The sequence below is a fragment of the Gopherus flavomarginatus genome, chromosome 5 (assembly GCF_025201925.1).
Source record: "Gopherus flavomarginatus isolate rGopFla2 chromosome 5, rGopFla2.mat.asm, whole genome shotgun sequence".
Lineage (NCBI taxonomy): Eukaryota > Metazoa > Chordata > Testudines > Testudinidae > Gopherus > Gopherus flavomarginatus.
The window spans coordinates 120,441,485-120,468,545 of NC_066621.1; the positions used below are offsets into that span (position 1 = coordinate 120,441,485).

The window sequence follows — 27,061 nt, forward strand, 5'->3', positions numbered from 1 at the left end:
GCATCTGAGGAAGTGGGTATTCACCCACGAAAGCTCATGCTCCAAAACGTCTGTTAGTCTATAAGGTGCCACAGGATTCTTTGCTTTTTTTGAAAATCAGACAACTCTACATTCTGCTTGTTTACCATTACTGAAACGAAATTGCCACCACATTGTGTCCATTGTAAGTGATACTTTGCAATACAGAAGGATCAGAGGCAAGAAAACTTTGCTTACAAACAAACAAACAAAAGGAGTGAAACTTGTCTCAACAGTGCTGGCTCCTGGTCTCCATTATTAATGTGTCACTGGAAAATTCTACTAAATAGTTCTTGTGTGTAGTGAGAAACTTGTGAAGTGCTGGGAGAATTGACAGTACTGTCTGTTCACCCGTTTTATACATTGTTGTAGTGGTGATATGAAACACTAGAGGGTGGCAGAGTTTAAGGCATGGTTTAGAGAAGCTTGAAATCCTGCTGATAAATAGCTAACAATAAATTGTTTTGCTTAATTCACTGTAATCTACATTTATACCCACTTCTTTAGTAATTCCACAGCAGAACAGCTATCATCCCATAGTGCATCAGAGAATCCTTCTCTTTTTGCCATCTACTGTCATGCATTTGAATGGAAGGCCGCAAATCCTGCAGCAGCACTTGTCAACTAGAATGTGCAGGATTTAGACTTGGCTGCTAATTATAAATCGTAGTAATTACATGATCAGACAAAGCCAGACACACACACACACTTTATTTTTGTTTAAGGGACACTTCTGGTTCAAAACTGGTCAGAAATGTTGGCTTGTTTTCAAGCTTGAGTTTGTTGGTTTGTTTTTACACAATGCCAAGAGATCCATCTTTGAAATCTTAAAACTAAAAATCATCCAGTGAGGGAGGGAATCAGATGTTCCCCTTTAGTATTTGTAATCCTGACATTGTAGTCTGTGCTAGTGTGTGAGAATCTGCAAGTGAAATTGAAGAGGATGGACACTTTGCATTTTTCAAGGTGTGAAAGTGGCAACAAAATTATAGCATACAAAGTGAAAAAGAAATTACGCATAATACTATTATGTTTAAAGTCCCTTTAATCATCTAACCCATTTGTTAGTAATGTGGGGAAAGAACGTTGGACTTCTGAAGCACTGGAGACCCTTAATCCCAACTTCCAAGGGGAACTAGCTAGTCATCAGAAGTTGAGTCTGAGGCCTTGGCTACACTGGAGAGTTGCAGCGCTGGTAGTGGCTTTACAGCGCTGCAATTTACTCCCTGTCCACACTTGCAAGGCACATACAGCGCTGTATCTCCCTGGCTACAGCGCTGGTTGTGCTCCACATGGACGAGAGGAATAAAGAGAACAGCGCTGGTGAGCCAGTGTAAACAGCTATTAATCTTACTACACTGTAACTGACCTCCGGAATTTTCCCATAATGCTTTTAACTAAAGAACTCTCTTTCTTTTGTTATGATGCGGCTCTTTGTTTTGTTGTGAACTGGGGGCTCCGGGAGCTGCTTATCTAAAAAACAAACAGCTACTGTTTGCTCGAGCAGAGCCAGGCAGGGAATGTCCACAGCTAGTGTTTGCTTGAGGAGAGAAACGGGGAGGCAGGGGAGGGAGTCCCTCGGAGCAGCTGCTTATCTGGTCTGAAGGCTATTTGCATTTAAGAGTGAATGAGAGAGGGGTGGGGGAAGTGGTCGGAATTTGCAAGGCAGCCTGCTGACACAGTGTCGGCTCCAAAAATCCACTCTCTCTCTCTCTCCCCCCCACGCTCCCTGTCACACTCCATCCCACCCCCCTCTTTTGAAAAGCATGTTGCAGCCACTTGAATGCTGGGATAGCTGCCCATAATGCACCACTCCCAACACTGCTGCAAATGCTGCAAATGTGGCCACACTGCAGCGCTGGTAGCTGTCAGTGTGGCCACACTGCAGTGCTTTCCCTACACAGCTGTACGAAGACAGCTTTAACTCCCAGCGCTGTACAGCTGCAAGTGTAGCCAAACCCTGATTTTAAACAAAATTGGATTTATTTAACTCTGACAGCCCCCTTGTGTCAGGTCCTTAAGGATTCACTTCTGAAAAATCATGTGTTGTACTGGTTGGCACACGGGGCTAGCAGCCAGGGATCTCCTGAGTTCTAATCCTAGCTCTTTGTGACCTTGGTTATGGTTTACAACCTGTGTCTAATTCCAGTCCATTCATATTCAAGATAATTGATTTTGCATTGACCAGGTCTATATGGCTCCCTTGGCTGATTTCAAATCCCAGATTGAACAAAATAACCCCAAACTGACAGACTTTTTAAAAGAGACATTGGGATGGGCTGTGTCTTATTGGAAACAGGGCCGGTGCAAGGAAGTTTCACGCCCTAGGTGAAACTTCCACCTTGCGCTCCCCTAGCCCTGCAGCAGCTCCCCTCTACCCTGAGGCGCCCCACCCCGCGGCAGCTCCCCTCCCCTCGCGGCAGCTCCCCACCCCCAGGCCCGAGGAGCCCTGCGGTACGTCTCCACCCTAGCTCACCTCTGCTCCGCGTCCTGTCCAAGTACACTGTCCTACTCTAATTCTCCTCCCAGGCTTGCAGCACCAAACAGCTGATTGGCACCACAAGCCTGGGAGGCAGGAGAAGCGAAGCAGCGACTGCGCAGTGGAACCCCGAGGCTGCCGGCAGCGCACTGACCCAGGGGAACCCCTGGGCTGCTGGCTGCCGGCGGCGGCGCGCTGACCCCGGGAAACCCCTGGGCTACTGGCTGCCGGCGGTGGCCCCCTGACTCAGGGGAACTCCCCGGCTGCCGGCAGCCCGCCGACTCAGGGGAACACCTGGGCTGCTGAGGGCAGCTCAGACTCCCTCTCCCTCCCAGGGCAGCAGCCGCTCAAACACTTAAAAAAAAATTGGAGGGCGCTGCTGGCACCCTAGGCAACCACCTAGTCCGCATAAATGATAGCACCAGCGCTGATTGGAAAGCACTGGACTAATTCTCTCTGGTGCTGTTTGCAGCAGTGGACTTATCTCTGGTCCTTTGGAGGAAGTTGCAGACTTAAATGGTACACTTAATACAGTGCACAGGGTCTGTTCCCACAGCCCTTACTCATTGGAGCAGAGCAGGTGAAGTCAATAGACTCCAGCCCTCATGAGGAACTGACTCCTGTGACTTACTCTTCAGTCCTCCTGGAGTCTGTGGAACTAGTCACATGGGGCCCGAGCCAATGAGGGCAGGCTAGGAGAGGGATAATATTCCCACCGCAACACCCCATGGCATCTTGCTGTCATGGACCACAAGCAGCAATCCAGAAGTTTGGCCAGACAGCTGCTTTCCTCAATTTCCTGTTATACGTACTGGCCAATGATGCAGTCTGTAAGTGTTGGTTTTAGCACTTACAATGCTACTTTTTTTAATAATTGTTAAACGTACATATGGATCCCCAGTTCAAGGAGCATCTGTAGGGCTCTACCCAATTCATGACCATGAAAAACACATTATGGACCGTGGAATCTGGTCTCTCACCATAAAATCTGGTCTTTTGTGTGCTTTTACCCTATACTATACAGATTTTATAGAGGAGACCATTTTTTCCCCAAATTGGGGGTTCTTACCCAAAAGGGAATTGCAGGGAGTCACAAGGTTATGTTAGGGGGGCCACCCTTACTTCTGCACTGCCTTCAGAGCACGGTGGCCAGAGAATGGCAGCTGCTTACCAAGGGTCTAGCTCGGAATGCAGCAGTGCAGAAGTAAGGGTGGCAATACCATACCATGCCATCCTTACTTCTGCACTGCTGTTGGCGGTGGCTCTGCCTTCAGAGCTGGGCTCCTCGCCAGCAGCCTCCACTCTCTAGCTGCCCAGCTCTGAAGATAGTGCCACTGCCAGCAGCAGTGCAGAAGTAAGGGTAGCAACACCGCAACCCCCCCTACAATAACCTTGTGATCCTCCCCCCCCACAACTCCTTTTTGGGACAGGATCCTACAATTACAACACCATGAAATTTCAAATTTATATAGCTGAAATCATGAAATTTATGACTTTTAAAATCCTCTGACCGTGAAATTGACCAAAATGGACTGTGAATTTGGTAGAGCTCTAAGCATCTCTGAGCGTTCCCCACTATGGTGGAAGGGATGTAGGACGATCACTGTGCCCACCATCGGAGTGCAGCAGCTCTTCAGCTGTGCTTGGCAACACCACACCCCAATTTATGATAGGAAGTGAAGATTATTTCTACAGCTTCAGTAGAGGCCAGAGTTTAAGGAAGCCAGATGGAGTTCAGCTAGGACATTATATGGGAGTTTTCATTCCTACTCCTTTGTTAGTGGGTGGCCCTTTACCTGCCCTGTTGGTGCCACTGCCTAGCCACAAACACTGGCAGACTGTTTCTCTTTCATCACATATGCTTTGCAACTGAAGATTAAATGCACAACAGACTGTACCACAGGTATATAGTAGGAGTAGGGATGTAGGAAGAGCCTTCCACATACCTTTCTCTTTTCTCTTCTGCCCCTGGCTCACTCTCTGAGCTCCCCTGTACTTCCTGTTCATCCCCAGTTACTCACCAAGTTGCCTCATTAGCCCAGCAATTGCCACTCAAGTGTCTAATAACCAAAGGAAACTGATTAGTTGAGTTCAGTTAAGCATGCAATCTTCCCAGTTCTGCAGCAACCTCAGTGACAGGGTGCTATAGGTAGTGCTCTGGCACAGCCTACAATTTTACTCTGAGAAATGGTTACTTTTCCCTTGTTTTGTTTTTTTGATGAACTAACCTACTTGTTTCTTCTTTAGCCATCTGCTCTTTAGCACAAGTGATCAGATGTAAAACAAATCAGTGGCAGTAACAATTTCAGTGCCACCTAGCACCCAGCCAGGGCACTGATTCAGCACAGACACAGAGGAAAGAGCACCATCTATCAAATCACAAACATCAATACCCTGGAGACCCAGGTGTTAGTTGGAGGTGTCCTATCAGAGTGCTGACCTAGTCCAGCCTTGCTTGGTTGTTGGATGTGATAGCATCACAGCAGGCCTCCCTGCAACTGTCTTGGCCCTGATATAATATGATAAAACCTCCAGATCAAGGCATGGTGGCCCAGAGAGAAGGTAGAGGAGAAAAGAGAAATGCATAATCCACCCACCTCAGTAACGAAAAGCCCTCACCTAGCAGATGGCTAAAGAGGAAACAAGTAGGTTGGTTCATCAAAAAAACAAAACAAGGGAAAAGTAACCATTTCTCAGAGTAAAATTGTAGATATTTAAACCCACCCTGGAAAATAGACTATAGTAACCTCTTGGCCACCAGAGGGAAAGAAACTTAGATATTTGAGACCTGCCCATGCCACCAAAGATATTCTGCCCTTTTCACAATTTACCCAGAGGCCAATATGTACTATGGCTTGAGAATCAACCAACCTACCCTCTTAGTTCACTTGCCCAGGGACACGTAACATGGAATCCTAACACAAGTCTGTTTGTCTCCCTTAGCAACTTTACAATGCTGGCTGGCCTTACTCCTTTAAACCTTATGCATGAGGATTGCTAGTTCTCATAACTGTTGTTCTTGTGGCTAATGACTTTTCCTCCCATGAAATAAATCCCAGGAGATCTTGCATAATTGCCTCCCTTCTCTTATGGCCCCTTCCTCATCTGCCTGCTAGCTAGCAACTGTGCCCTTTCTCCTTGACATCTAAAAGTGCTTATTATTTTAACTGATTATCTTTCCCCCGCTCCAGCCTCAGTGACTTTTTTTTTTAAATCCCCTTTAATCGAGCAATCCCAGAAGGTAGATGGAGGGGGGAAAGTGGTGGAAGGCATATTAATCCATTTCTTCCATCCCTCTCCCACAGGTCCATTTTGGAACTGTTCCCTTTTGTCCCGTCTAATTCTCATTGTCTCAGATGTTGGGGATGCCAGCACTGACTCTTGAAAATCAGCTCCTCATGAAAGATAGTAGACATGAAAGGTCTGGAAGGCGTTGATTTGGATTTTAGAGTAGCAGGTACCTCTGACTCAGCCACAGCCTGGGAACTAATTATTCTGCATAGGTCAGGCACATAGTGCTTCCAGTCAGAATCTGTGCCTGATATGTTGCTTCACGCATTCTGGGAGGAGTGTGGTAAAGACAAGGTCCAGCACAGATGAAGCTGATCTCTGCATCTTTTTTGTTTAAAGGGGGTGTGAAGATGGGTTGCCTCATTGGGTATGGTAGAGAAGGGGGAAGGAAGCGAGTTAGTGAATGCTGCCTGGCAGCAAGAGCCAGGAGACCTGGAGGCAGAGATGTGAATTCAATCAAACCCACATGCACTTATCAGTCTGCCAACCTCTCCCCCTTCCTCGCCCCCCCAGGTCATTATCTCCCTTCAGTGCTTCTTAGCTGAAACGAAAGCTGTGATTTTAAAATCTGAATTTCAAAGGCGCTCTCAGAATGAACCTCAAGTGCTTTCTTCTTTCATATGTCTAAATCCCCATCTGTCCTTCAGAATGCACTGAGAGAGCTCCCTGCAAGATCAGCAGCACACACTCCTACTGCAATGGCTCCCTTAGGGATACACAGAGGGGATGGGATGCAGATTTAGGGAATCTTGAAAGTAATCCCAAAAAGTAACTGTAATTCCCATCACCAAAGTTTCAGGTCCTAGCAGTGGCGTTGGGGCTGGGTGAGTTATCAGTTGTAGAGAGGTAGTTGGAATCGTGAATCCAGCTCCAAGGAGGATTTCCACAATGGACAAAAGCAGTTGCTTGACATCTGGGGTGGGTTTCTGGCAACAGCGTTCCAGGTTGTTTTGAGAGTGCTTACCATGGGAGTGAGGGAGAGCTGCTGGCAGGAGCTTAAAGTAGGGAAAGGATTAGTCCAAACTAGAATCCTAACTTACTTCTCTTCCCGGCTACCAGAAATCTACCCTGATCCCAGAACCAGCACTCCAAACGCATCCTGCTTCCAACCTTTCCCACCCCAGTCAGCCTCCCCATTATCAATGTTTCCACCTGGTTGCTGGCCAGTTTCTGAAAAGTCAACCTTGGTGAAATAAGGTAGCATGGCCTGGGAGAAAGCCAAGTTTTAATCCTGGCCCTACTATTCACTCTCTGTGTGGCTTTGGGCAAATCACTTTAGCTTTATCTCAGTTTTTCGTATATGAAGATAATTCTTTATCCATCTCCATTCCAACGGTGTAGTGAGGGTGAATTAACTGTACAGGGCTCTGAACAGATAAAATGCTACAGAAATGTTAAGTAAGTGTAGGAGTTTAGGGGTAGCAGCCCAACGAGTGTTAGTTTATCACTGATGAAGGAAGAACTTCATACCCACAAATACCAGCCATGCCAGGACAAGGGCACTTTGGGAGGAAAAGATGGTTTTCCTTGCCTGCAGTGGCAGTAAGAAAATGTGAAGAACTCTCATTATATAGGTCCCAATACAATGAAAGTTCCACATACAGTGGTAGGATCAATGCCCAAGGGCTTATCTGCTGTAGGGATCACTTCAGTTGCTGCCAAAATGTAGCCAGCTCTGGGTGGAATGTGGCAGTTGTTTAAACACCCATAGCAATACTTCACAACAGTTCAGGAGAGTAAGCAGAGAAGAATCCTGTATTTAATTGAAATTACAGAAGGATTTTAGGGAGGTAGAATATATTTGCCAAAAATGGAGTTTAGCCAGATGTTGTCGCTGACATCTCCTATTTGAGTACAGAGGAAAAGAGCCCTGGGATCTTAATAGGCACAAGTGGCCACGGTCTCTCTTTTTTGCATCTTATGTGAAACACACCTCCCTTTGTATATTTGTAAATGTGATTTAATTTACATGCTCCTGTAGAGGCAAAATCTCTGTTTGTGTTGCAGCTGCTGTCTTTTATTTGTAAATAATAAAATTTATGTGTGAAGCTCCTCCCATCCAAGACCCCCGGGGTGCTTATGTTGCTTAATTAAAAACTGCAACAAAAACAGAATTGAAAAATATCCCTCTTAGCAGTTAGTTAGATAACGCAAATGAGGGGTGGAGGAAAGATTAACACATCTGGGTCCTGCAGTGGAGGGCGGGGTAGGGGTGGAAGAGGACCAAAGTCCAGTAAGTGAGCCCAGTGTTTTGCAAACCCCATGGAAAATCTGAACCCTGCACTGAAAGCTTAGGATCTCACTAAGTTTCTGGGGCATAAGAGGTGTGGGTGTGAGGTCCCTAATGGGTATTTACAAGATCTGCCTGTAGCTACTGAGACTCCTTTCCCCATCTGTACAACACCTCCCAAAGTGTTGGGCACTTCAAAGTAACAGAAGCATAACCCCTCAATATTTGCACATGTTGCACCACTGGAAACTCTGTATACTGCTGGGAATTTGTCCAGTCTGAAACGAACAGTGATTGCAACATAGTTCTTCGCTCTAATCTTAACATCATTTTCTTGCTGTATATGTAGGGAGCAATGCGTGGCTGTGACTACTAGGGGTGAGAACAACACTGTGCCACCCTTGCTAGGCATCACCTTCCAATAGTTGGAACAGGGGGCTGGGTGTCCAGATGTGAGCTCTATCCCAGATTCGATCACTGTGTGACCTTGGATAAGTCACTTTAGCTTTCTGTGCCTCCTTTTCCCGGCCTGAAAAATGAGCACAAAGCTATCACTCTGTTAAGTAAGAAGAACAGGAGTACTTGTGACGCCTTAGAGACTAACAAAGTCACAAGCACTCCTGTTCTTTTTGCTGATACAGACTCACATGGCTGCTACTCTGAAACTCTGTTAAGTGTTGCAAAATTCTCCAGGGAAACATACTATGTGTGAAGTAATATTATTCCACACCTTAGAATATGAACAGTACTGTAGGCTTCCTTAGTGCTGTCGTTTAGATCCTCTTTCCCACCTCACCAAATTTGATACTTTCTTTGTGACCTCCACACTCCTTAGGCTCTTTATATTTATCCCTGTATCTAATATTAGGTTGACAAAACATGGCCACCTATAAGCTGTGTGATCATTCTCCAGATTCAAATAATTATTTTCCCCCTTAATAAATTGTTTGAAGCTGTGTTAGACCATGAATTAGAGGCCATCAAATAGTTAACATGGGTCTCCCCCAGCATGGATTGGAATAATTTGGGGAGGAAGGAAAAAAAACCGTTGTTGAAATTTGCAAGGTGCTTGGCTTGGAGAATCAGGAGTGGGATTCAGTTCTTTCCTTGTAAGGAAAGTTGTTTAAATCTGGCCCAGGTCATCAGTGACACTGTCATTCCTATCTGTGGGCAGCTTGCTGGCCTGTGTGGAAATGTACTACGATTGACTTCAGCGACTAACTGGGTAAGGGTTCACATCAGGTAAGCTATCCTTGTTGGCCCACTTGTTGACAGATTCAGTAGAGAGATCCACACTTAAACAGGAGTGGAGACTGCACTCTTCTCACTAACAGCTTTTCTGGGTCAGGGTTGAAGCACACTGCTGGAACATTGTGTGGGACGTTTGCACTTCTGCTGCCCATGCTGTACCTGTCCTATGAATAAAAAGAACACTTTGATCTCCAGCGCTGTTAGTACAGTGCTTGCACTCACTTAAGGTTAAATTAAAGTTTAAAGTTTAGCTGAAATTGAAAGTCACCAATAAATCTCTGCTTCCACGTTCCTGTTGTGTTCTGTTCAGGTCACACAATATGTTGCTGCTCTGATGGTTGTTTGTTTAAATACCACCCTACTGCACCATCGTCGTTGAACGATTTCATTATGGTCTCACTTGTTTGCCAAGTATAATGGTAACTCACTACTCTTGCATTTAATCCTGATTGGACAGTCAAACTAAAGGGCACAAATATAATTCAGTTTACCACATATGCAATCAGTCAAATGTTTCAGTTTTAATTATCTCGTTAGTTTTTAATCATACACAATGTGATCAGCTCAGTAAAACAGTCCATGCCCCAAAAGACTGAATCTGAAGGTTTGATTATTTTTTGCCACCTTCACTCCAATTTAGTAATACGTTACTCAACAAGTACCCTATGGGGAACATTGGTTAGTGTGGTTGAAAATGAGTAGTGGTGACAGAATCTGGCTCTGAAGGTTTTTGTACGAGAAGCCAAGACTGCTTGTTTAAACTGTAACCTTTAACTTCACGGTGCCGTTTTAAAGCAGAGAGTGTGTGGGCAGAAATAGTCTGACATTGTGTAAAAGCCATTTGGTGAACAGGGTTTTGCGGGAGGCTGAGTGTATGTTTCTGGGAAGGCTAAAGAGATTATCTTGCTGCTTTTGATTCTCCCCTCTGCCCCCAAGTTAATCTGTTTGTACATGATTGCTACTGCGAGGTTCCCATTTGCACTTGTAAGCCTAACTGATTGTTAGGTGTTGGTATTGGTATCTTTTTTACTGTGGTATAAATCTAAATAAATAAACTTTGCTCCTGGTTTGGCTGCTGTAAATTATGCAGAATTCCATCAACTTCCAAATGGTGCTATTTTGTACAGCTGTAAATGTAACCATTTCTACAGGCCTGCTAAAAAGGCTTCTGTTTTAAGCATGTATAGTTTGATCTGAATGGCTTAATCTGGAGTGGTATATGGAGATGGCCTGCATGAAAGAACGGAGGGGCCATGCAGGTAAGAATGGCCATGGGACAGTGAAGTCATTGAACTATCAGCAGGGTAAGCATACCCATTCATTTTCTTCTTAGCAGCCAGTGTTTTCATGATGAAGGGGTTTCTATAACCTGCATATGAGCAAAACCAGAGAGCGTGTGTTGGTGTGGTTGGTGTCTCTAAAATAGATCTGCAACATATTGGGCATCTGGGGTCATTTGCTGTTTCCTTGCAATTAGCAATGCTCCTGGAGTGGATAGTGGACTCCAGTCAAGAAAAAGGCCTGACAAATATGTTTCGTCCAGCCAAAGTGCTGCCTCGGTTAAATAGTCTCTCTCTTAATACAGTAGGAAACTCCATGTTGATCGTTTATATTCAGCTGTACCTGATGCTAATTGAAGGGACTTGTGGTTGCAGCTAGCTGTGCATTTAAGCCTTGTTCCTATTCTAACATTCACACTGTCCTTCGGGATGACTCACTAGATGTCAGGCAGCTGCAGGAGCAAAGTTGAGGTTATTTGATGGCCTCCCTGTCCTCACACCAGATTCTTCCTACCCTACTTGCCTCAACCAAATCTTCCCCACTTCCTTCAGTGCATTAAGGAATTAATACAAATCCTCCTGGCTGGGAAGCTGTACATAGAGTATCTTCTTAAAGGGACCTCTCATAAGTCAGACTAGGGGAAAGATGGAACATTTGGTATTAGGAGTAAGAATGGCACAGATCAGTGTGTAACATCTTGACATAATCTTTCCCACTAACAGTTCCCAGATGTATATTTCCCTCTCTCCCTGGGTTTCCTCACATTCACCATCTTCTAGCCACATCAGTGAAGCTGTCTGCTTAGCAGTTGCACTAGTCCACTCTCATCATAAGTATAGTGAGAGCTATCTAAGGTGCACTAGTCCCCTCTAACTACAGGAAGGACCTGCATGGTTCCTCCCACAATCACACATTCACTTTTTGCTAGTATGGTTTTGAAGTATTTTGTTACCAAAGGGAAAAAAAAAATTCTGGTGTTCCTGATGCATCAGTATGGAGAAAAAACTCTCAAACTGGTTGAATCCGTGGGACGTTGACGGAACTCCAGAAAGACATTGCCCTGTGTCTAATGGGATGGATATGCCCAGCTTTTGCAGCCTGTCTCTGCTCACTAGGCAACGCTGAGACACATAGCATGGCAGCAAAACAGTGTCAGAATTCTGTGCAATGTCTCTTTAAGGCTTCTTGTGAGTCTTCTCTAAAATTCTACCATCAATACCCAGCAATAGTTTATTTTTATTTCTGCAGTGAGCAGGAGCCCTCCCCATGGTCTGTCACTGTGCCTTCTTTGTCGCCCTAGCTCCAACAGTCACAGATGGTGTTGGACCTTTCTCCACGCCTGAGTGACCTATGCAGTAATTTCAATAGGAAGACAAAGTCTGTTCTCATGGAGGCCCGTTTTAATTCTGTAACTGAAACAGGTCATGATAACCTGTGTTGAAGGGATGGGAGATTTTTAAACTCCTGCACTTTTATTTTTGCAGACCCCTCGGACGCACACAGCAGTGAGTGATGGGTAGGATGGAAGAGGGTTGCCCTTTCACTGCCAGCCTTCTGTTACCATTTTGCACTGCCATTGTTCCACTGAAATTAATGAATCATTGGAGCATGCTGGGTACATTCAGGCAGGGGGGAATTCTGTGTAGCAGGGCCATTCTAGCTGGGGAGCAGTCAGTGCCCATCAAATCATCGTTTATGCTCCTGGAATGATGAATCCCTCTGACTAGACCCTTATTTCAGTTGGGTAGGTTCTCTTCAGCTAAGACTTAAGGGCACTACGTCCTTGAGCCATTTAGGGTGGTGGTTTGTTTTCTATTAAAATGTAGGATAGCTCTTTATTGACCCTCAAGCCTACCTTCTAGGGGCCTTGCTGTTAATTGTCCATGTTGGACCCATTACATGGAAGTGATGTTAGGGACATTCTAAGAGAATCTTCTCATGACTAAAGAGTTGTGTTATATACTTTATGGACACTGGCTCTGAGCAGATTGAAGAGACCCACTTAAGCCTCAGTTGAAAGCGGCAGCCTAGCCAAGCAGTCACTTTCTGTGCACTCCAGTAAGTTGCTGAATTTGTGTGTTAGCAGATGGTGAGCCACCTGAAGAGAGGTTTTGCTCCAGAATGGGGACTGATTACCATGAGGTCACTCTTTGAACATTAAGTAAATATTCACATAGTTGCTTCATTCAAGTTTTAATATGTGAGATGGGGGGCCTCTTCTCTCCCGATGACACATGGTGCATAGTGCCCATCAGCCTTAGAAGTACTCTAATTAGGAAGATGCGTCAAAGGACCAAGAAGCCCCAAAGGTGGAACAATGTGTTGTCCTTAAAAACAGCTGTGAAATTCCAGCATCTTCATGTTGAACTTCTCACTCAGGCAAAACTTCTCTTATTGTTCCTCATGCGCAATGCTAATCATTCTGCCTCTTATTTGTCCTCACTCATAAAAAATAAGTAATGTACAAAAATTGCCAAAGGACCAGCTGCCATCTCATCAAAAAAATTATAAATAGGAAACGTTTCCAGCAGTTCAGCTTCCATAGTTGCTGTCTTCTTTCTCTTCCTCCTTTTTTATTGCCAGGGATCTTAGTTTACGGGGCGAGGTGCATCTTTGAGTTTCTTTGCTGTCCTTCTGCTCAGAAGAGGCCAAAACTTTCAATCTGTGATATCACAGTTGGTTGCCATGGTGCTATAACTGAGAGCAGATGATGATGTTAGGTGGGGACTGAACAATAGGTGAATGCCTGAAGATAAACAGCTCACTTCTTACGTGCACGTGGATAAAATTTTCAAAAGTGCTTTTCTCTTTCTAAATGTGGTCATACTCTCAGAAATCGCTAATGATTGCACGCATCTGCATTCTCAGTATATAGGTCCTGCTTCTGCAATTGATGGTATGTGATGGGTTACTACATCACACAGAGCCACATTGCGGTAAGTAGGGCACCATGCCGATTCAGCAGTTCATTTACACGCTATCAGTTGCAGAAACGCAGCCTACCTTTGTTCATTTGCAAATCAGCCTGCCAACTGTGCATGTGCTTTCAGCAAGGATATGAACATTGCAGCTGGTTGAATACAGCAAAAACAGTGTTTGTGAACACTGATTTGCATTTCAAACACTTGTTTGGTTTGACTATCCTTGTGTCCTTTTATTCTTGACCCTTCCTATGAGATGGGTTTGTGTTTATAGGGAGGCTCGGGAATAGCATCCCTTCATAGGAGTACCCAGAGTCACATATGAACCGGGGAGTCCATGCGTGGAGAAGGGTATTAATTATTCTCCTTTTATAAAGGTTTCCTCTAATGAGGGAGCACTAAGGAGACTAGTCAAAGAGAGCAGTGCCCGAGCAGTCCTTAGGTGGAAAATTGTTAGCCCAAACCATTTGGTGAATACTTGTAAATAACAAACCCATTGGCAGAAATCAGGACCAGTTCATGAAAAGAAGAAAGTCCTGAATTTTTCAGATCATTTATTTGCATTGTTTAATCAGCCCTACAGAAACTCCTGCCAGATTCTTTCTGTTTGTAGCATCTTTAAAAAAAAAATGATGACAGTTGATGTGTGAGGCAGAATAGAACCCAGCTGGCTTTCCCATAGCTCTGTCAGCTCTGTAGGACTAACAGTGGGAACTCATCTGTTTCCATAAAGTCCACAGCTATGGCTCTGAGCCATGTTGAGTAAGAAGATGCTATATTTTTACATGATCACATTTCTGACCATCACCACACTCGACTATTTCAGTTGAATAAACCCCATTGAGCCCTAGTATCTGTATAGAAAAGATCTCTTAGCATCTGAAAGTACACTAATAAGTAATAGGCATGTTTTACAAAGACCTGGAACAATGAACATGAGATGTAAGCCAAGACTGGAACAGTAAAGATGAATATTGGATAATTTCAGACTTGTCAAAATGCCCTTCAAGGATTTCTGCCTTCTGTTTCCTCCATGGCCTGTGAACTGCCCCATGTTCAGGGGACACCATTAAAGCTCCATTCACAACCTCAGATAAGTGCCCTAACAGCAGTAACTTCCATGCAATACTTGGAAGAGGAGATACTGTGTTCCTGCAGTCACTGCAGAGTGGCATGTGTTGGGTTTCTAATGGAGCTCCCTGTATTGGCACAAGCAAAAATTTTGCTGGCCGGTCAAATACACCATTTCATAATTACAGGCTGTGGGCCAAATTCTGTTCTTGTACCATTTTAACAGAGAGCAGAATTTGGGCCTCATGTGTAACCAACCTATCTGCCCTGTGGACTTGGAGTTCATTTTCATGCCATTGGTGCGACTTTGTCACTCAGGAATGGCATAGCCACAAGCTAGGAATTGTGGTGAGACAGGCTGGTTCCCCTGTCGAGGAATTCTCACTAGAGTTATACTATACAACTCACCTTCTTTAGAACCAAGGGAAGAGAGAGATGACCCGCATTGCTGCACCAATGACTGTGGCAGCTCTGATTTTCCTTTTGTCTGTGTCTAAACCGGCTAGCAGTAGGCATTTGATTACAATCAGACTTTTCTGCCAGCCATGACACAGTGCATTATTTGTTCAGATTTGCTTTTCACTGCTTCATTTTTACTGTTTTTGAACACAATGGACAAATCTTGTTACAGTTGGCTATAATGTGGACAAGTGATCTAGATATTCCACAAAGTCTTGACCTGCAGAAACTCCTGCTATGTCCGTTACAATCCCTACCACAGCTGTACCAATGCACATCAATTCTGATCCCCGACATACGTTGCTCATTCATTCCTGGGCTCCCCCTGCCACAGCTCTGTCAATGCTTCTTAGTCCTGACTTACATCACTCTCTAGTGTACTACTTGTGGGCTTCCCACACACACCTGTGCCAAAGCAACTCACTGCTAAGCTGCAACTCGCATGTACACTTTGAATTTAGCACAATCCACTATTTGAGCTTCACTTACTGACTGATATGCACACGGTGTCACAGTTCTGGAATTGGAAGGAATTAGCATTTCAAAGGTTTGGCTTCACAGTGTAATGAGTGAGGAATAAAGCTGGATATCGGGGCAGGGAGGGTATGACTGGTTTCCCTTCAGGAGCATTGTTTGCAAGGAGCCTTGTTCTGGTTTTCTTTTTATGGGAGAAAATCCCCAAATGGAAAAGCCCTGATCTGGGGGGATGGAGAGGGCTGAGAATTCTGGGAGTATCTCTAACCAAGCTTCTTTGCTTTATGGTTCTCTGGCAATCAGTCAAGTTGGTGGGTGCTTGGTTATGGTTGGAGACCTGTAGGCCGAAACCAGCCTGGTGTGTATTACACTAAGCATCAGGAGGTCCAGCGCCCAGGAGAAACAGTTTTGTGGACTCTCTAGCATCTAGTGGCATGTTGCTGTTCTTCTAACTATAGAGACTTAATGAAGCAGAATTCCAGCTCAGTACTGGTCTCACTGACTTATTTTCACCATCAGCATGTTCCTCTAGCATTGCGATATGCTATATGAACTTATGTTGGCAACAATGAGTTCTGGGGGAGACAGGAAAGTGTTTAGCCCTCCACCTACCTTTCTATACATGTGCCTTCTGGGATGTGAGAGAAGGCACTTCTTAGGGTGTAGGGGGTAATGATCTTGATCCAATTTGGGTGGGAAAAGGATAGAGGTTTGGGTTTGGCTCTGAGCACTGGTTCATTTGCCATCTTCTGATGAGCTGCAGTCAGTATCACACCAGGGTGATTTTGGTGACTCTCCTAATCAGGCAAGCACTGCCGTGTAGTAGGGTCCATCTTTAACTCTTGTACTTATCACTGTCCCCAGGCAAAGGACCTGAAACTCTGTATGCTGGGCAGAAACTTAATGACAACGAGTGGCACACTGTCCGGGTGGTGCGGCGAGGAAAGAGCCTCAAACTGACAGTCGATGATGACGTAGCTGAGGGTGAGTGCAATGTATTGGTATCTCTACTGTCTCCCTTTGTTCTCAGCCTCTTTACAGCATATACATGCACCCTTCTTCTTTGTCTCTCTCTCCTCCACCTTTCTGTGAAGACCTCTCAACTGGGGATCACTGTGTTGAGAATCCAGTTATGAGGGGCTCTTTCTTCCCAACCAATTCTGGCAACAGTGGCCCGGAGTGGACCCTGGGAACAGAGACACAGCAAGGAGAATGCACAAGGGCTTGAACTCAGCCAAAAAGCAAGAAGGAAGCCATAGAGATGTTACAGAGGGAAGGAAGTGTGTTCATTTGGTTATGTGCCTGCATATAGTATGTGAGGGAGGAATAGGAAGAGATCCATATTGGTAACCCCAAATGTTCCAAAAACTTTAGACATACCCCCCATAGGCTTAAAATCATGCAATTAAAAAAAATTGGGTTCTTTGGTCCTGTGGTCTTTGAGCCTTTAGGGTTCATTTTTTCTATCTGCTTCTTTACAACCATGGGAGCTAGAAACATATTTTAATTTTTCTAAATGAAAGCTGAGATTCCCCCATAATCATATGACTCTGGGAGTTGGAGCTTTAAGAGAAATAGTTGCTATCTTGAGAGGCTGGTGATGCAATTATGAGAGTTGGTAATTCTAGGAGAAGCAACATGGAAGCAGCTAATTATGGTTGCATTTACCCCCTTGCAACTCCTTCTGTTCAGCTGGACTCTATAAGCCTCTCTTCCAAATTCCATGGGACCTCCTCATAGAAAACTCCTGGGAGGTTACTTACGTCTTTTTTTTTTTTTTTTTTTGGTAAGAGGGGGCTTCTGGCATCTGAACAGGACCTGATTGTAAGCAACCTGACAGATAAAAACTTCTGAAAAAAAACGAGAGATGGGTGATAGGGTTTGAAATGACCCAGGCATCCTGTCGGCTTAACAGGTGGACACGGGGGTGGTTTCCAAAGAACTTGATCATATGTGCATACTAAATCATTGGTGAGAAATGGAGAGGGAGATGCCCAGTGACATGAGGAAGCCCCATCTGCTGGTTGCTGGAACTAGCAAAGGTGCGTTCGCTATTACAGTGGGCAAGTTCTTCTGCTTAAGAGGCAACTTTTCAGCCTTAGAGTGAATTGTTGACTTTGTCTCTGTGCTGGAGAGCACAATAGCACGGTTCTCTTGCATTAGAGAAATTCTGGAAGTGATTTTCAGTAACAGCCGCTAGATGGCACTTTCGACATATAGCTCAGAAAGGTGCACAAAGAAAATTGCCACTTGAAAGTGTATTTTTCATAAAACCTATCTGATAAATAAAAATGATGGAATCATATATATAGATGATTTCACACACACACACACACACACACACACACACACACACACACACACACACACACACACACACACACACACACACACACACACACACAGAGTGTGTATGTGTATGTAGCCATCCAAATAGTTATGTTAAGAACATGTTATGGTTGCAAAGTTAAACACTTGAAAGTTAGAAAATGCCAGAACTATGGTTGTCTGTGCAGCTTAAAGTTGCCCTCCTCCCACCCTTTTGCCTATGCATTATGTTAGTCTTGACCTGCATGATCAGATGCTACTGTTCTCTACAGGACACCTGGCTAAGTAGTGAACAGGATGGACCTGCTATGAGGATAAAACAGGGTTGTGTAGAAAAGGAGGCTATTTTATTTAGGCCCCCTGCATTGTTTATTGCAGAAGTTGGGAGATGTGTAGTGAATGTAGAGTGTAGTAACAGTAATAGATGGGTCTCACGTAAGGCCATTGAATGGTGCCTTGGTGATGTGGATCCTATATTTGCCTCTGGCAGAGCATTTCTCTAAGGTGTTAATCAAATAATTTAAACCCAACTTTTAACAGGTCGTCACTAATTGTGTTCCTCACATTCTGGGTGCCCAACATGAGAGCCTGGGGTCTGAGCACTCAGAATGGCAACTGAAGTCCATTGGAGATGTGCTTGACTATATAAAGTGCTAAATATCTGAAAAATCAAGTCCTAGGCATCCTACACCGGGTATACAAAATTAGTGGTTACTTCTGATCTTACTTTCTGTGTCTCAGCTGCCCATCTGTAATGTGGAGGTACACCTCTACCCTGAAACAACGCTGTCCTCAGAAGTCAAAAAATCTTACTGCGTTATAGGTGAAACCACGTGATATCGAACTTGCTTTGATCCTCCAGAGTGCACAGCCCCACCCCTCTGGAGCGCTGGTTTACCGTGTTATATCCGAATTCATGTTATATTGGGTCACATTATATCAGGGTAGAGGTGTACTACCACCTTTTCACCTCACTGGGGTCTGTGAAGCTCTTGAATACTTCAGAAAAGCCCATGAGGAAATGTAGGAATTTTGTCTGCAGAGCAGAATTTCAATAGTGTGCTGCAAGTAAGCATAAGGGCCACACTCTGAGCAATGAGAAAACAAAGTATTGAATAGCTGTTAATTGAGCACTATCCATTTTGTGCACTGAATGGGGTAGTGGTCCTGGGGAGAAATAGTATATGCATTATAATACTGCTTTTATTTACATAAGAAGGCTGAATTAAGGTGCACAGGCAACCTTAGCGTTTGCATTTCCTAACTTGTGAGTGCTTGACTTTTCAATCTTAATAACATTCTTTGAACATTGTTTTTGTGTGTGTAATATATAAATGAGTGCCATATCTATACTGCATAGAAGTACAATATGTATATATAATTAACTAAATATGCTTTAAGGTCATATAACTAGATATTTTGTTATACTGAATAATGAAAATTCATCACCAAGACATGTAGAGCCCAGACCATGCAGTAATTTGGTGTTTGAAGTTAACGAGGCTGTCTTATCTGTTGCCTGCTCATGCGTTAACCCCCTACCATGCTGCTGAGCAGAGCTGAGCAACAACTAGAATAACATCAGACAGCGGGAGAGGCCATTTTCCTTGTGTGGAGCAGCAGAGTGAATTTTTAACACATTATCATTTTTATGACTGTATCCGTGTTTCTCATTTTCTCTTTTTTTTTTTTAACCTCATTTCATCAATCATCAAACTAGGAACCAACATCTTATTTCAAAAGTGTATCTGAATTTTTTTTTTGTTTTTTTTCAGCAGGCCTGATCTGGCAAGCTGCTGAGTGCCTTCAACTTCAGTTATTTTTGGTTGGAGCTAAGGGCACCTAGCAGTGATAGACTCTTGGACTGTAAGTCCCCAGAGAAGGGACCTGGTCTACACTGCAGTGCTGAGCATGCTGTGGGAGCTCAGCAAATAATACATTTAAATGACTCCCCTGAAAGCAAAATGAAATCTCACTCTTGCTCTTTTCCTAATTACCACCTTCTTCCATCAGTCTCCATTTCATCCTCTCTGTGAATCAGCTCTGTGTACCTGCTGGCTCCCATCTCTCTTTGTGGTGGAGTGATAAAGTCTCTGCTTGTTATCAGTGAATGTGGGATCCTGGAACATCTGGCTCATATGAGCGTGTCTGCCCTGTTTCTGTAGTATGGGGTCTCTGAGATAATGAAGTAGATTCAGCGGGGCTTTCTAGGCCCTATGCCAATCAGGGAAGTGATGATGAGGTTCTTTGGATCATTATGGAAGGACAGAAAGAGTTAGCAACCCAGGCCAGCAGGGCCCTACCCTTCGGGAAGGAGCAGGGAGTTCACTCTCCACAACCCACTTGGTCCTCCACTTTTCAGAGTGCCCACAGGAGTGCTGGTGGCTTTTGTAGTGTGGAAACTTGTCTGCTAGGAATTGGACTGAACCCTCCAACTCATTTCATACACAGGCTGCCTACTAGATGATAACTTTGTCTTTACTGATTTGGAAGTCTGAAGGTGAATTGCTCCTTAGCTTATTTACCAGTCCCCTAGCATGCTGGGTGTTCTTAATCTTTTCCTCTTGTTTGCGGAATTCAGGCACAATGGTTGGCGACCACACCCGCTTGGAGTTCCACAACATTGAAACGGGGATCATGACAGAGAAGCGGTACATCTCCGTCATCCCCTCTAGCTTCATCGGTCACCTCCAGAGTCTCATGTTTAATGGGCTGCTCTACATTGACCTGTGCAAGAACGGCGACATTGACTACTGTGAGCTGAAAGCACGCTTCGGCCTCCGCAACATCATCGCTGACCCAGTCACCTTCAAGACCAAGAGCAGTTACCTGAGTCTGGCCACCTTGCAGGCCTACACCTCCATGCACCTTTTCTTCCAGTTCAAGACTACTTCAGCCGATGGCTTCATCCTCTTCAACAGCGGTGATGGCAGTGATTTCATTGCAGTGGAGCTAGTCAAGGGGTGAGTGAATTTTGTGCTGCGGTCCCCGAGGGCATTCAGATAAGCTGTAGGTACCCTTTAGAATGTTCATACAAAGAGAGAGTCCTCTGGCTAGTCAATTTTTATTCTTTTTTACAGAGGCATATGGTGTAGCTGTTAAGCAAATGACTGGGACTCTGGGATTCTATGCCTGACTGTCACTTATTCATGCTGGGGTGGAGTCTCAGATGTGATACGTCTTTCTCATATCTAGATACTATGATTCCCATCTCATAAAGCTTTCACAGAATTTTGCCTAAGAGTCCATTAGCTGTGCTTGGAGTAAGACCAACAGTAGCTCTGGAGCCTCCATATGATCTGAACTGACACGTGTCTTGTTTGCAGGTATATACACTACGTGTTTGACCTGGGGAACGGTCCTAATGTCATCAAGGGCAACAGTGATCGGCCTCTCAATGACAACCAGTGGCACAATGTGGTCATCACTCGAGACAACAGTAACACCCACAGCTTAAAAGTGGACACCAGGGTTGTTACTCAGGTTATCAACGGTGCCAAAAACCTTGACCTTAAAGGTAAATCTCAGAAGGATGCCAGTGTTCCTTTGGGCCTGGGGTGGGAGCAGTAGGCAAGGAGAAGCTGCATAACCATGCATGAAGGAATGAAAGGTCTGGGATGTGTTGTGGGTTTCTTTTAATTTAATTCTGCATTTAATCTATTGGCAAGTTCTCTAAGCACCATACTTTGCTGATCTTGCTCCTTCAGAGCAAGATGTTTTTGATGCATGGTCACATTACTCCTTAGACACAATTATCATTCTTTGGTTAGCACAGGCCTCTCCTGCATTAATCTATTATTCTAGATCAGGTACAGCATTGGCAGAACTAGAGTGGCAGGATGCATAGACAGTCAGGACTGAGAACCGCTGCTTATGGGGGAGCACAGGATTGATAATAGGGTGGTATCTGTCAATATGGAAGCACGTTAGTAAAGCTAGGGTGGGAAGGACAGGTGATAAGAATCAAAGGGCATTGATGGAATTGTGTAAGGGGACAAGTCTAACAGTAAGTGGTACAGCTGGTTGAAGTTTATGTTCATTTACAGAGCTGTGTGATGGCCCAGGACAGGAGTGGCAGGTGATGCTTCAGGTCAGGGTCTGGATATGTTGGCAGGATTGTGTGAGGGTCCATGACAGGAACAGCAATGGATGCTGCACATACATTCAGGTGATTTAGCCAAGCTGGGTTCAGGATCACACCATGCACAGCTCTGGCTACCCTTATTTCACTGACAGTGCAATTCATTTAATGACTATGAGGTAAATGCAACTCTGAAAGATATGTTTATTTTACTTCCTTTTGCTTTTGTCTTTTTACCCTGTTTATCTCCAGGTGACCTCTACATTGCTGGCCTGGCTCAAGGCATGTACAGCAATGTCCCGAAGCTAGTGGCTTCACGCGATGGGTTTCAGGGCTGCCTAGCATCAGTGGACTTGAATGGGCGACTGCCCGATCTAATCAATGACGCTCTCCACCGCAGTGGGCAAATTGAGCGTGGATGTGAAGGTACAACTCACTTTAGAGGCATTCCCCTCCCGGGCAGCCCCCCTTATCTCTTCGCTGCCCCCTGCTCTGCTGCTTGCCAACTTTACAGGCCATCTCATTGGTTTGCTTTCATTGTGATGTCCTTCACTGCCATCAGCATGTAATTGACATGTTTGTAACCTCCTGACTATGTAGTGTCTGAGTGGGGGTGACCAGTGGCCGCCAATGGCTCTTTCGTGTAGTTATATTCCCCTAGGATATTGTGTCTCCAGCAATGGAAAGATGTTGGGCATGGTGTTGGTAGCAGGCTCCTCATGTGCTTTTCCTACAGAGCCACTTATTGACACCAAGAATATTTAAAGTGTCTAGTCTTGCTCTGGAGTTGAGGTTCTCAGCTGTGCTCTGCAGGCCACCAGTTGTCCACAGGGCCCGTCTTGGGACTCCACAACTCTAAACATTTTGAAGACCAAGTAGTGGCAGGGAAAAGGGGATGAGGGCTTGCGGAGGTGAGGACAGGTCAAAGGGAGCATTCCTCTTATGGAGTGGGCCTTGCAATGGAAGAGTTGGAGACATCCAGCTAAAGTGATTTCTAGCACTTTAAATGAATAACTTATTATCCAGACCAGACTTCCAGCAGCAAAAAATAAAAAGACTGACTTTAAGACCACTAGCTCAACCACATGGATGTGGCATGGGAATAAGTACCCTGGATCTTGTGCTCACAAAGCATCATCCCACACCACTTGAGTTACATGATAATTTCTGTTGGCTTGTCAGTAGTGCTATGGCATGTGTCTCTTTGTAGGCAGGCATTCACTACTGGGGAAAACTAATCTCACACACTGACACAATAGATGTGCATTCCTGTAGAGGACTCTAAGGCATGTGGACTCTATCTACTAGGTGGCCCACATGTAGCATAAGATCCTTCTATGCACATGCATGCACGTCAGCTGGTATATTACATTCCTCACCATGCTAACTAAGAACAATTTGGCCATTTGCATCCCTTCATCCCCTTGAAATGCCCTTCCTTCCCACCAGGGTTGTTGCTAGGCAGTTTTGGAAATTCCAGTGGAGTGCTATCTCCTCCAAGCCTTCTAAATGTGTAAAGCCTCAAAGCAGCAGCTCCACTTGAAACCAAACCCCATCAGTTGGGTGTTCTGGTTTTCAGGGAGAGTGTGCAGTCTTCCTGCTGCTGGGTAAAAGTAAATCCTTCAATAACTGGTGGAGTCATTTGTGTCCTGGGATGAGAGAAGAAGGCCCTTGATATAAAGCCCTGTTCTCATAGCACAGGTGTGTGATACACAGTTGCTGTAGCCTGATCTTCCCTCCGCCACGGTACACTTTTAATGGGGCCCATTAATCTGGCCATTTCCTCTGGAAGTCGCAGTGGTCCCCAAGAGCTTGCAGCTGTGCTTATTAGGCCTGTAACCAGGTGCCAAAAGTGGGAATACTATTTGTGTCGCTCTCATACAGTGTTGCTTTCTGGGCTCAGGAAAATTCCCTTTGCCTTTATAAAAATGCCCCCTTTGGATTCTTCCCAGCTGTCATCTCATTGCCTAGAAAACCTTTCTTCCAAATTGGGGGTTTCTGTTAAGTGTATTTTTAAAATATGTAGCTTGTGCAGTTTTGTGTGGGGGATAGCTAGTAGCTCTCCTAGGCCCCTGCTTTAGGCCAGCCCCTCCTCCTGACTGAGAGAGGCTGGCTAAAGCTCTCTTCAGAGCCAGAGATCTCTGCTCCTGGCTCAGCAAATAGGAGTCATTCAACTGACGTGAACCATTTACCCTCCCCCAGGAGGGCCATTACGCTGGCCAACAGAGCTTGGATCCAAATGAGTGGTCACCTCTCCTACTGCTGGTGCCCAGGTCAGCTGTGTCCTGCCAGGGCTGTAGCTGCCAGTACATCTCCCCACCCCTCCTTTCTGCTATAGCATCTATTTTCAGCTCACCAGCTATTCCTATAACATAAGGCCTAGCGCTGTCCCTACTAGTGTGCCAACGCTGGTGCTGCCTGAATGCAGGGATCGAGTCACCCTTAGTGACACTAGCAGACATCCTTCTCTGAGCTGCATCAAAGGAAAATCAAACCCCAGAAGAGGGAAGTGAGAAGGGCCACCAGTATCTTCATCCTGTCATTGCAGGAATTTGATCTTTTGAAGTAACACTTACCTCATCCCCATGGGCCATCCCTGCTCAGTGTCCCATGGGAAGGTGCTGAACACCTGAGGCTCCCTGCCTGCATGCCCTAGAATAGAAACAACCAAGGATCCCAAGGGAGTGAGGAAACACAAGGCTGGTTCTCCAGCCTTTGGACTAATGTCCCAGCAGCCCCCAGGGCAGTGATGTGCAGTAGCTAAGACTTGAGAGTATGCACCAACTCTTCTTGTGGCTTCCCTGAATAGCAGTCACATCTCATCTGCCCTTCCTCTTGATGCTACGCTTTCTGCAGTGTATGTCAGGTGCTGATTTAACAGTCTGTGTAGTGACTGTGGGTGCAGCGTCACTCCCACCCTGAAAGGCTGAGTGCCCGGATAGCTGTTGGGCTCCATGCCACCATTTTGGGCATTTAAAAGCATTTGAAATAAACACATTTTTGAGCTAATCTCTTGTGCAGTGTTTTTGATTTTGGGAAGTGAGGGAGAGAGGGTGGGTAAGTGATGTCCCTCTGATCAATTCCATTCGAGAAGCATCTGTCCCAAAACAGTGAGGAGACAGAGTGCAAACTCACTGGGCGGATTTTCAAAAGTGCTCAGCATTGACCTAACTGCTTCTACGAGAGTTTGATAGTCAATTTCAGTGGGAGCAGATTTATGCTGATGCTGGTCACACAGGAGAATCTAGTCTTCTGTGTCTAGACTGATCTTCAGAGCCCACAGTCAGAAGGGTTTCTGCCTAGTTGTGTTTCCAGTGGCGTAACTTCTCCTCACCCTTCTTATTTCACATCTTCACCACCCCTGAAATTCTAGGTGATGAGCATCTTCCCTGAAGCTGTGGGTTCACTCTCTGTATGGGATCAACCTTTATGCTTACCACCTGTATTGATAGTTCAGGGGCCTGTCCCATGTCACCACTAAATGGGAATTTTATTCCCATGGGGAATGTGACAGAGAAGGAGTGCGGTTTAGTGTACTGGCTCTGCCTCTGATTCCCTGTGTGACCTTCAGAAAGTCACTTAACTTCTTTGGATACATGATTCTCCTTAACTTCCTGTGCTAAATCATTGTGTAACATTATTATGCAATGATAAACAGGCACCATGTTCTACCCCACAGATGGATGCATTTCAGTGGAGAATAAGTCCCTTATCTACCTCACCAGGGGTATTGTAAGGTGCTTTAGGATAGTTCAAGATAAATGCAATTTATAGGAGGGTAATAGATTGTTTCTCTAACACCTGAGGGATCCTAAAGCATTCCTAAATGCAGCCACCTCTGGGATAGAATGTGGCAGGTCTTTAATAGTGTGTAGAAATGCTATGCCACAGTTTAAAGACCTGAAGGCAAGAAGAACTATGTATCTAATTGACATTACAGGGAGGAGTTTGGTCAGCAGAAAGAAATTACCCACGCTGGAATTTGACCAGGGTAGCAAAGCAAACGTAACCCACTCATCACTTTGTGTTACATGTCCCCCTCGGTGCCCAACTCACAAAGGATATGGGTCTGTTTCTGCCCCAGCTGCAGAGCCTAGCTCTTTAGCTCAAACTGCAGTGATTAATGTTTTCATCTCTAGATGTCCCTGGTTCAATCTGCATTTTGTTGGCAGACCCTGCTCTTGTGAAATGTCCCAAGAGAGCTTCACAGGTGGCCAAGCATGGGTACATTTCAACTTCAAGTTGGAGGCTTCTGTGTGAAACAAGGACCAAGGCATATTTGAAACGGCAAATGGGCCTGTGAAGCTAAAGCTTCTGTTTTCTGTGCCCTTTTGCAGAAGACTGAGTCTATTCTTTTGTTGTTTACAGAAGGTCAATTGACAACTATTCTCTGATCTCATAAAGTTCTGGTCAGTGCTAGGCTGGCAGCTCCTGTTTTCCTGGAAGGTATTTAGCAAAGCTAATAGCTTTGCTGCACTCTGTTGTGAGGAATCTGTCCTGGGCTGATGTTTAACACACAATCTTTGTGAGAGTACCATCATACTGTGTGTCACTTGATAAGGAATGGCTATAGCCCATGTGATCTAGGCAAGTCTCATCTTTATCTTTAATGTTTGCTGGAGGATCTACAACATAGACAGCAAAGTCACAAAATATTGACTAGGACAGCAGCTGCAGCAGAAATGATCTTGACACAAATTGGGGTTGTCGCGCCAGCAAATTAGCACTGTGAGCCACTAAATCTTTTGAAAGGGTTCATCAGATTTCGAAAAACAAGGAGAAGGCAAACCGGACTGCTCTGTTGCTGATTACAAGGGCCTGAGGGTCAGCTCTATAAGTGTCTACAAGACAAGTGCAAACTACTACACTTAAGAAGGAAGACTCAAATACAAAATGGGGAATAACAGGTTAGGCAGCAGTACTGCAGCAAAAGACACAGGGCTTATAGTGGGTCACAAATTAAACATACCAGCCATATGATGCAGTTGCCAAAAACAGGCTAATATATTGTATGTCAGACAGGAGAAGTAACTGGTCTGCTCTACTCACCACTGGTGAGGCCCAGCTGGAGTACTGTGCCTAATGTTGGGTGCCCCACTCTAAGAAAGATGTGGCCAAACTGGAGAGAGTCCAAAAGAGAGCAATAAAAATGATTAAAGGTTTAGAAAACTTGATCT

General features: G+C 44.9%; 1 protein-coding gene across 25 annotated transcripts in view; it reads left to right on the plus strand.

The window, feature by feature from the left end:
* Nucleotides 1-27,061, plus strand: part of NRXN3 (neurexin 3) — a 1,481,114-nt gene that overhangs the window by 652,714 nt on the left and 801,339 nt on the right. For all 25 annotated transcript variants that reach the window (XR_007774426.1, XR_007774427.1, XM_050953172.1 and 22 more), the window contains 4 exons: nt 16,340-16,459; nt 20,385-20,766; nt 21,130-21,320; nt 22,137-22,310. Coding sequence is in view for 23 of the 25 variants with exons in the window: in XM_050953172.1 (XP_050809129.1) it covers nt 16,340-16,459; nt 20,385-20,766; nt 21,130-21,320; nt 22,137-22,310 (867 nt within the window). In the remaining 2 variants the exon portion in view is untranslated. The remainder of the gene's footprint in view (nt 1-16,339; nt 16,460-20,384; nt 20,767-21,129; nt 21,321-22,136; nt 22,311-27,061) is intronic.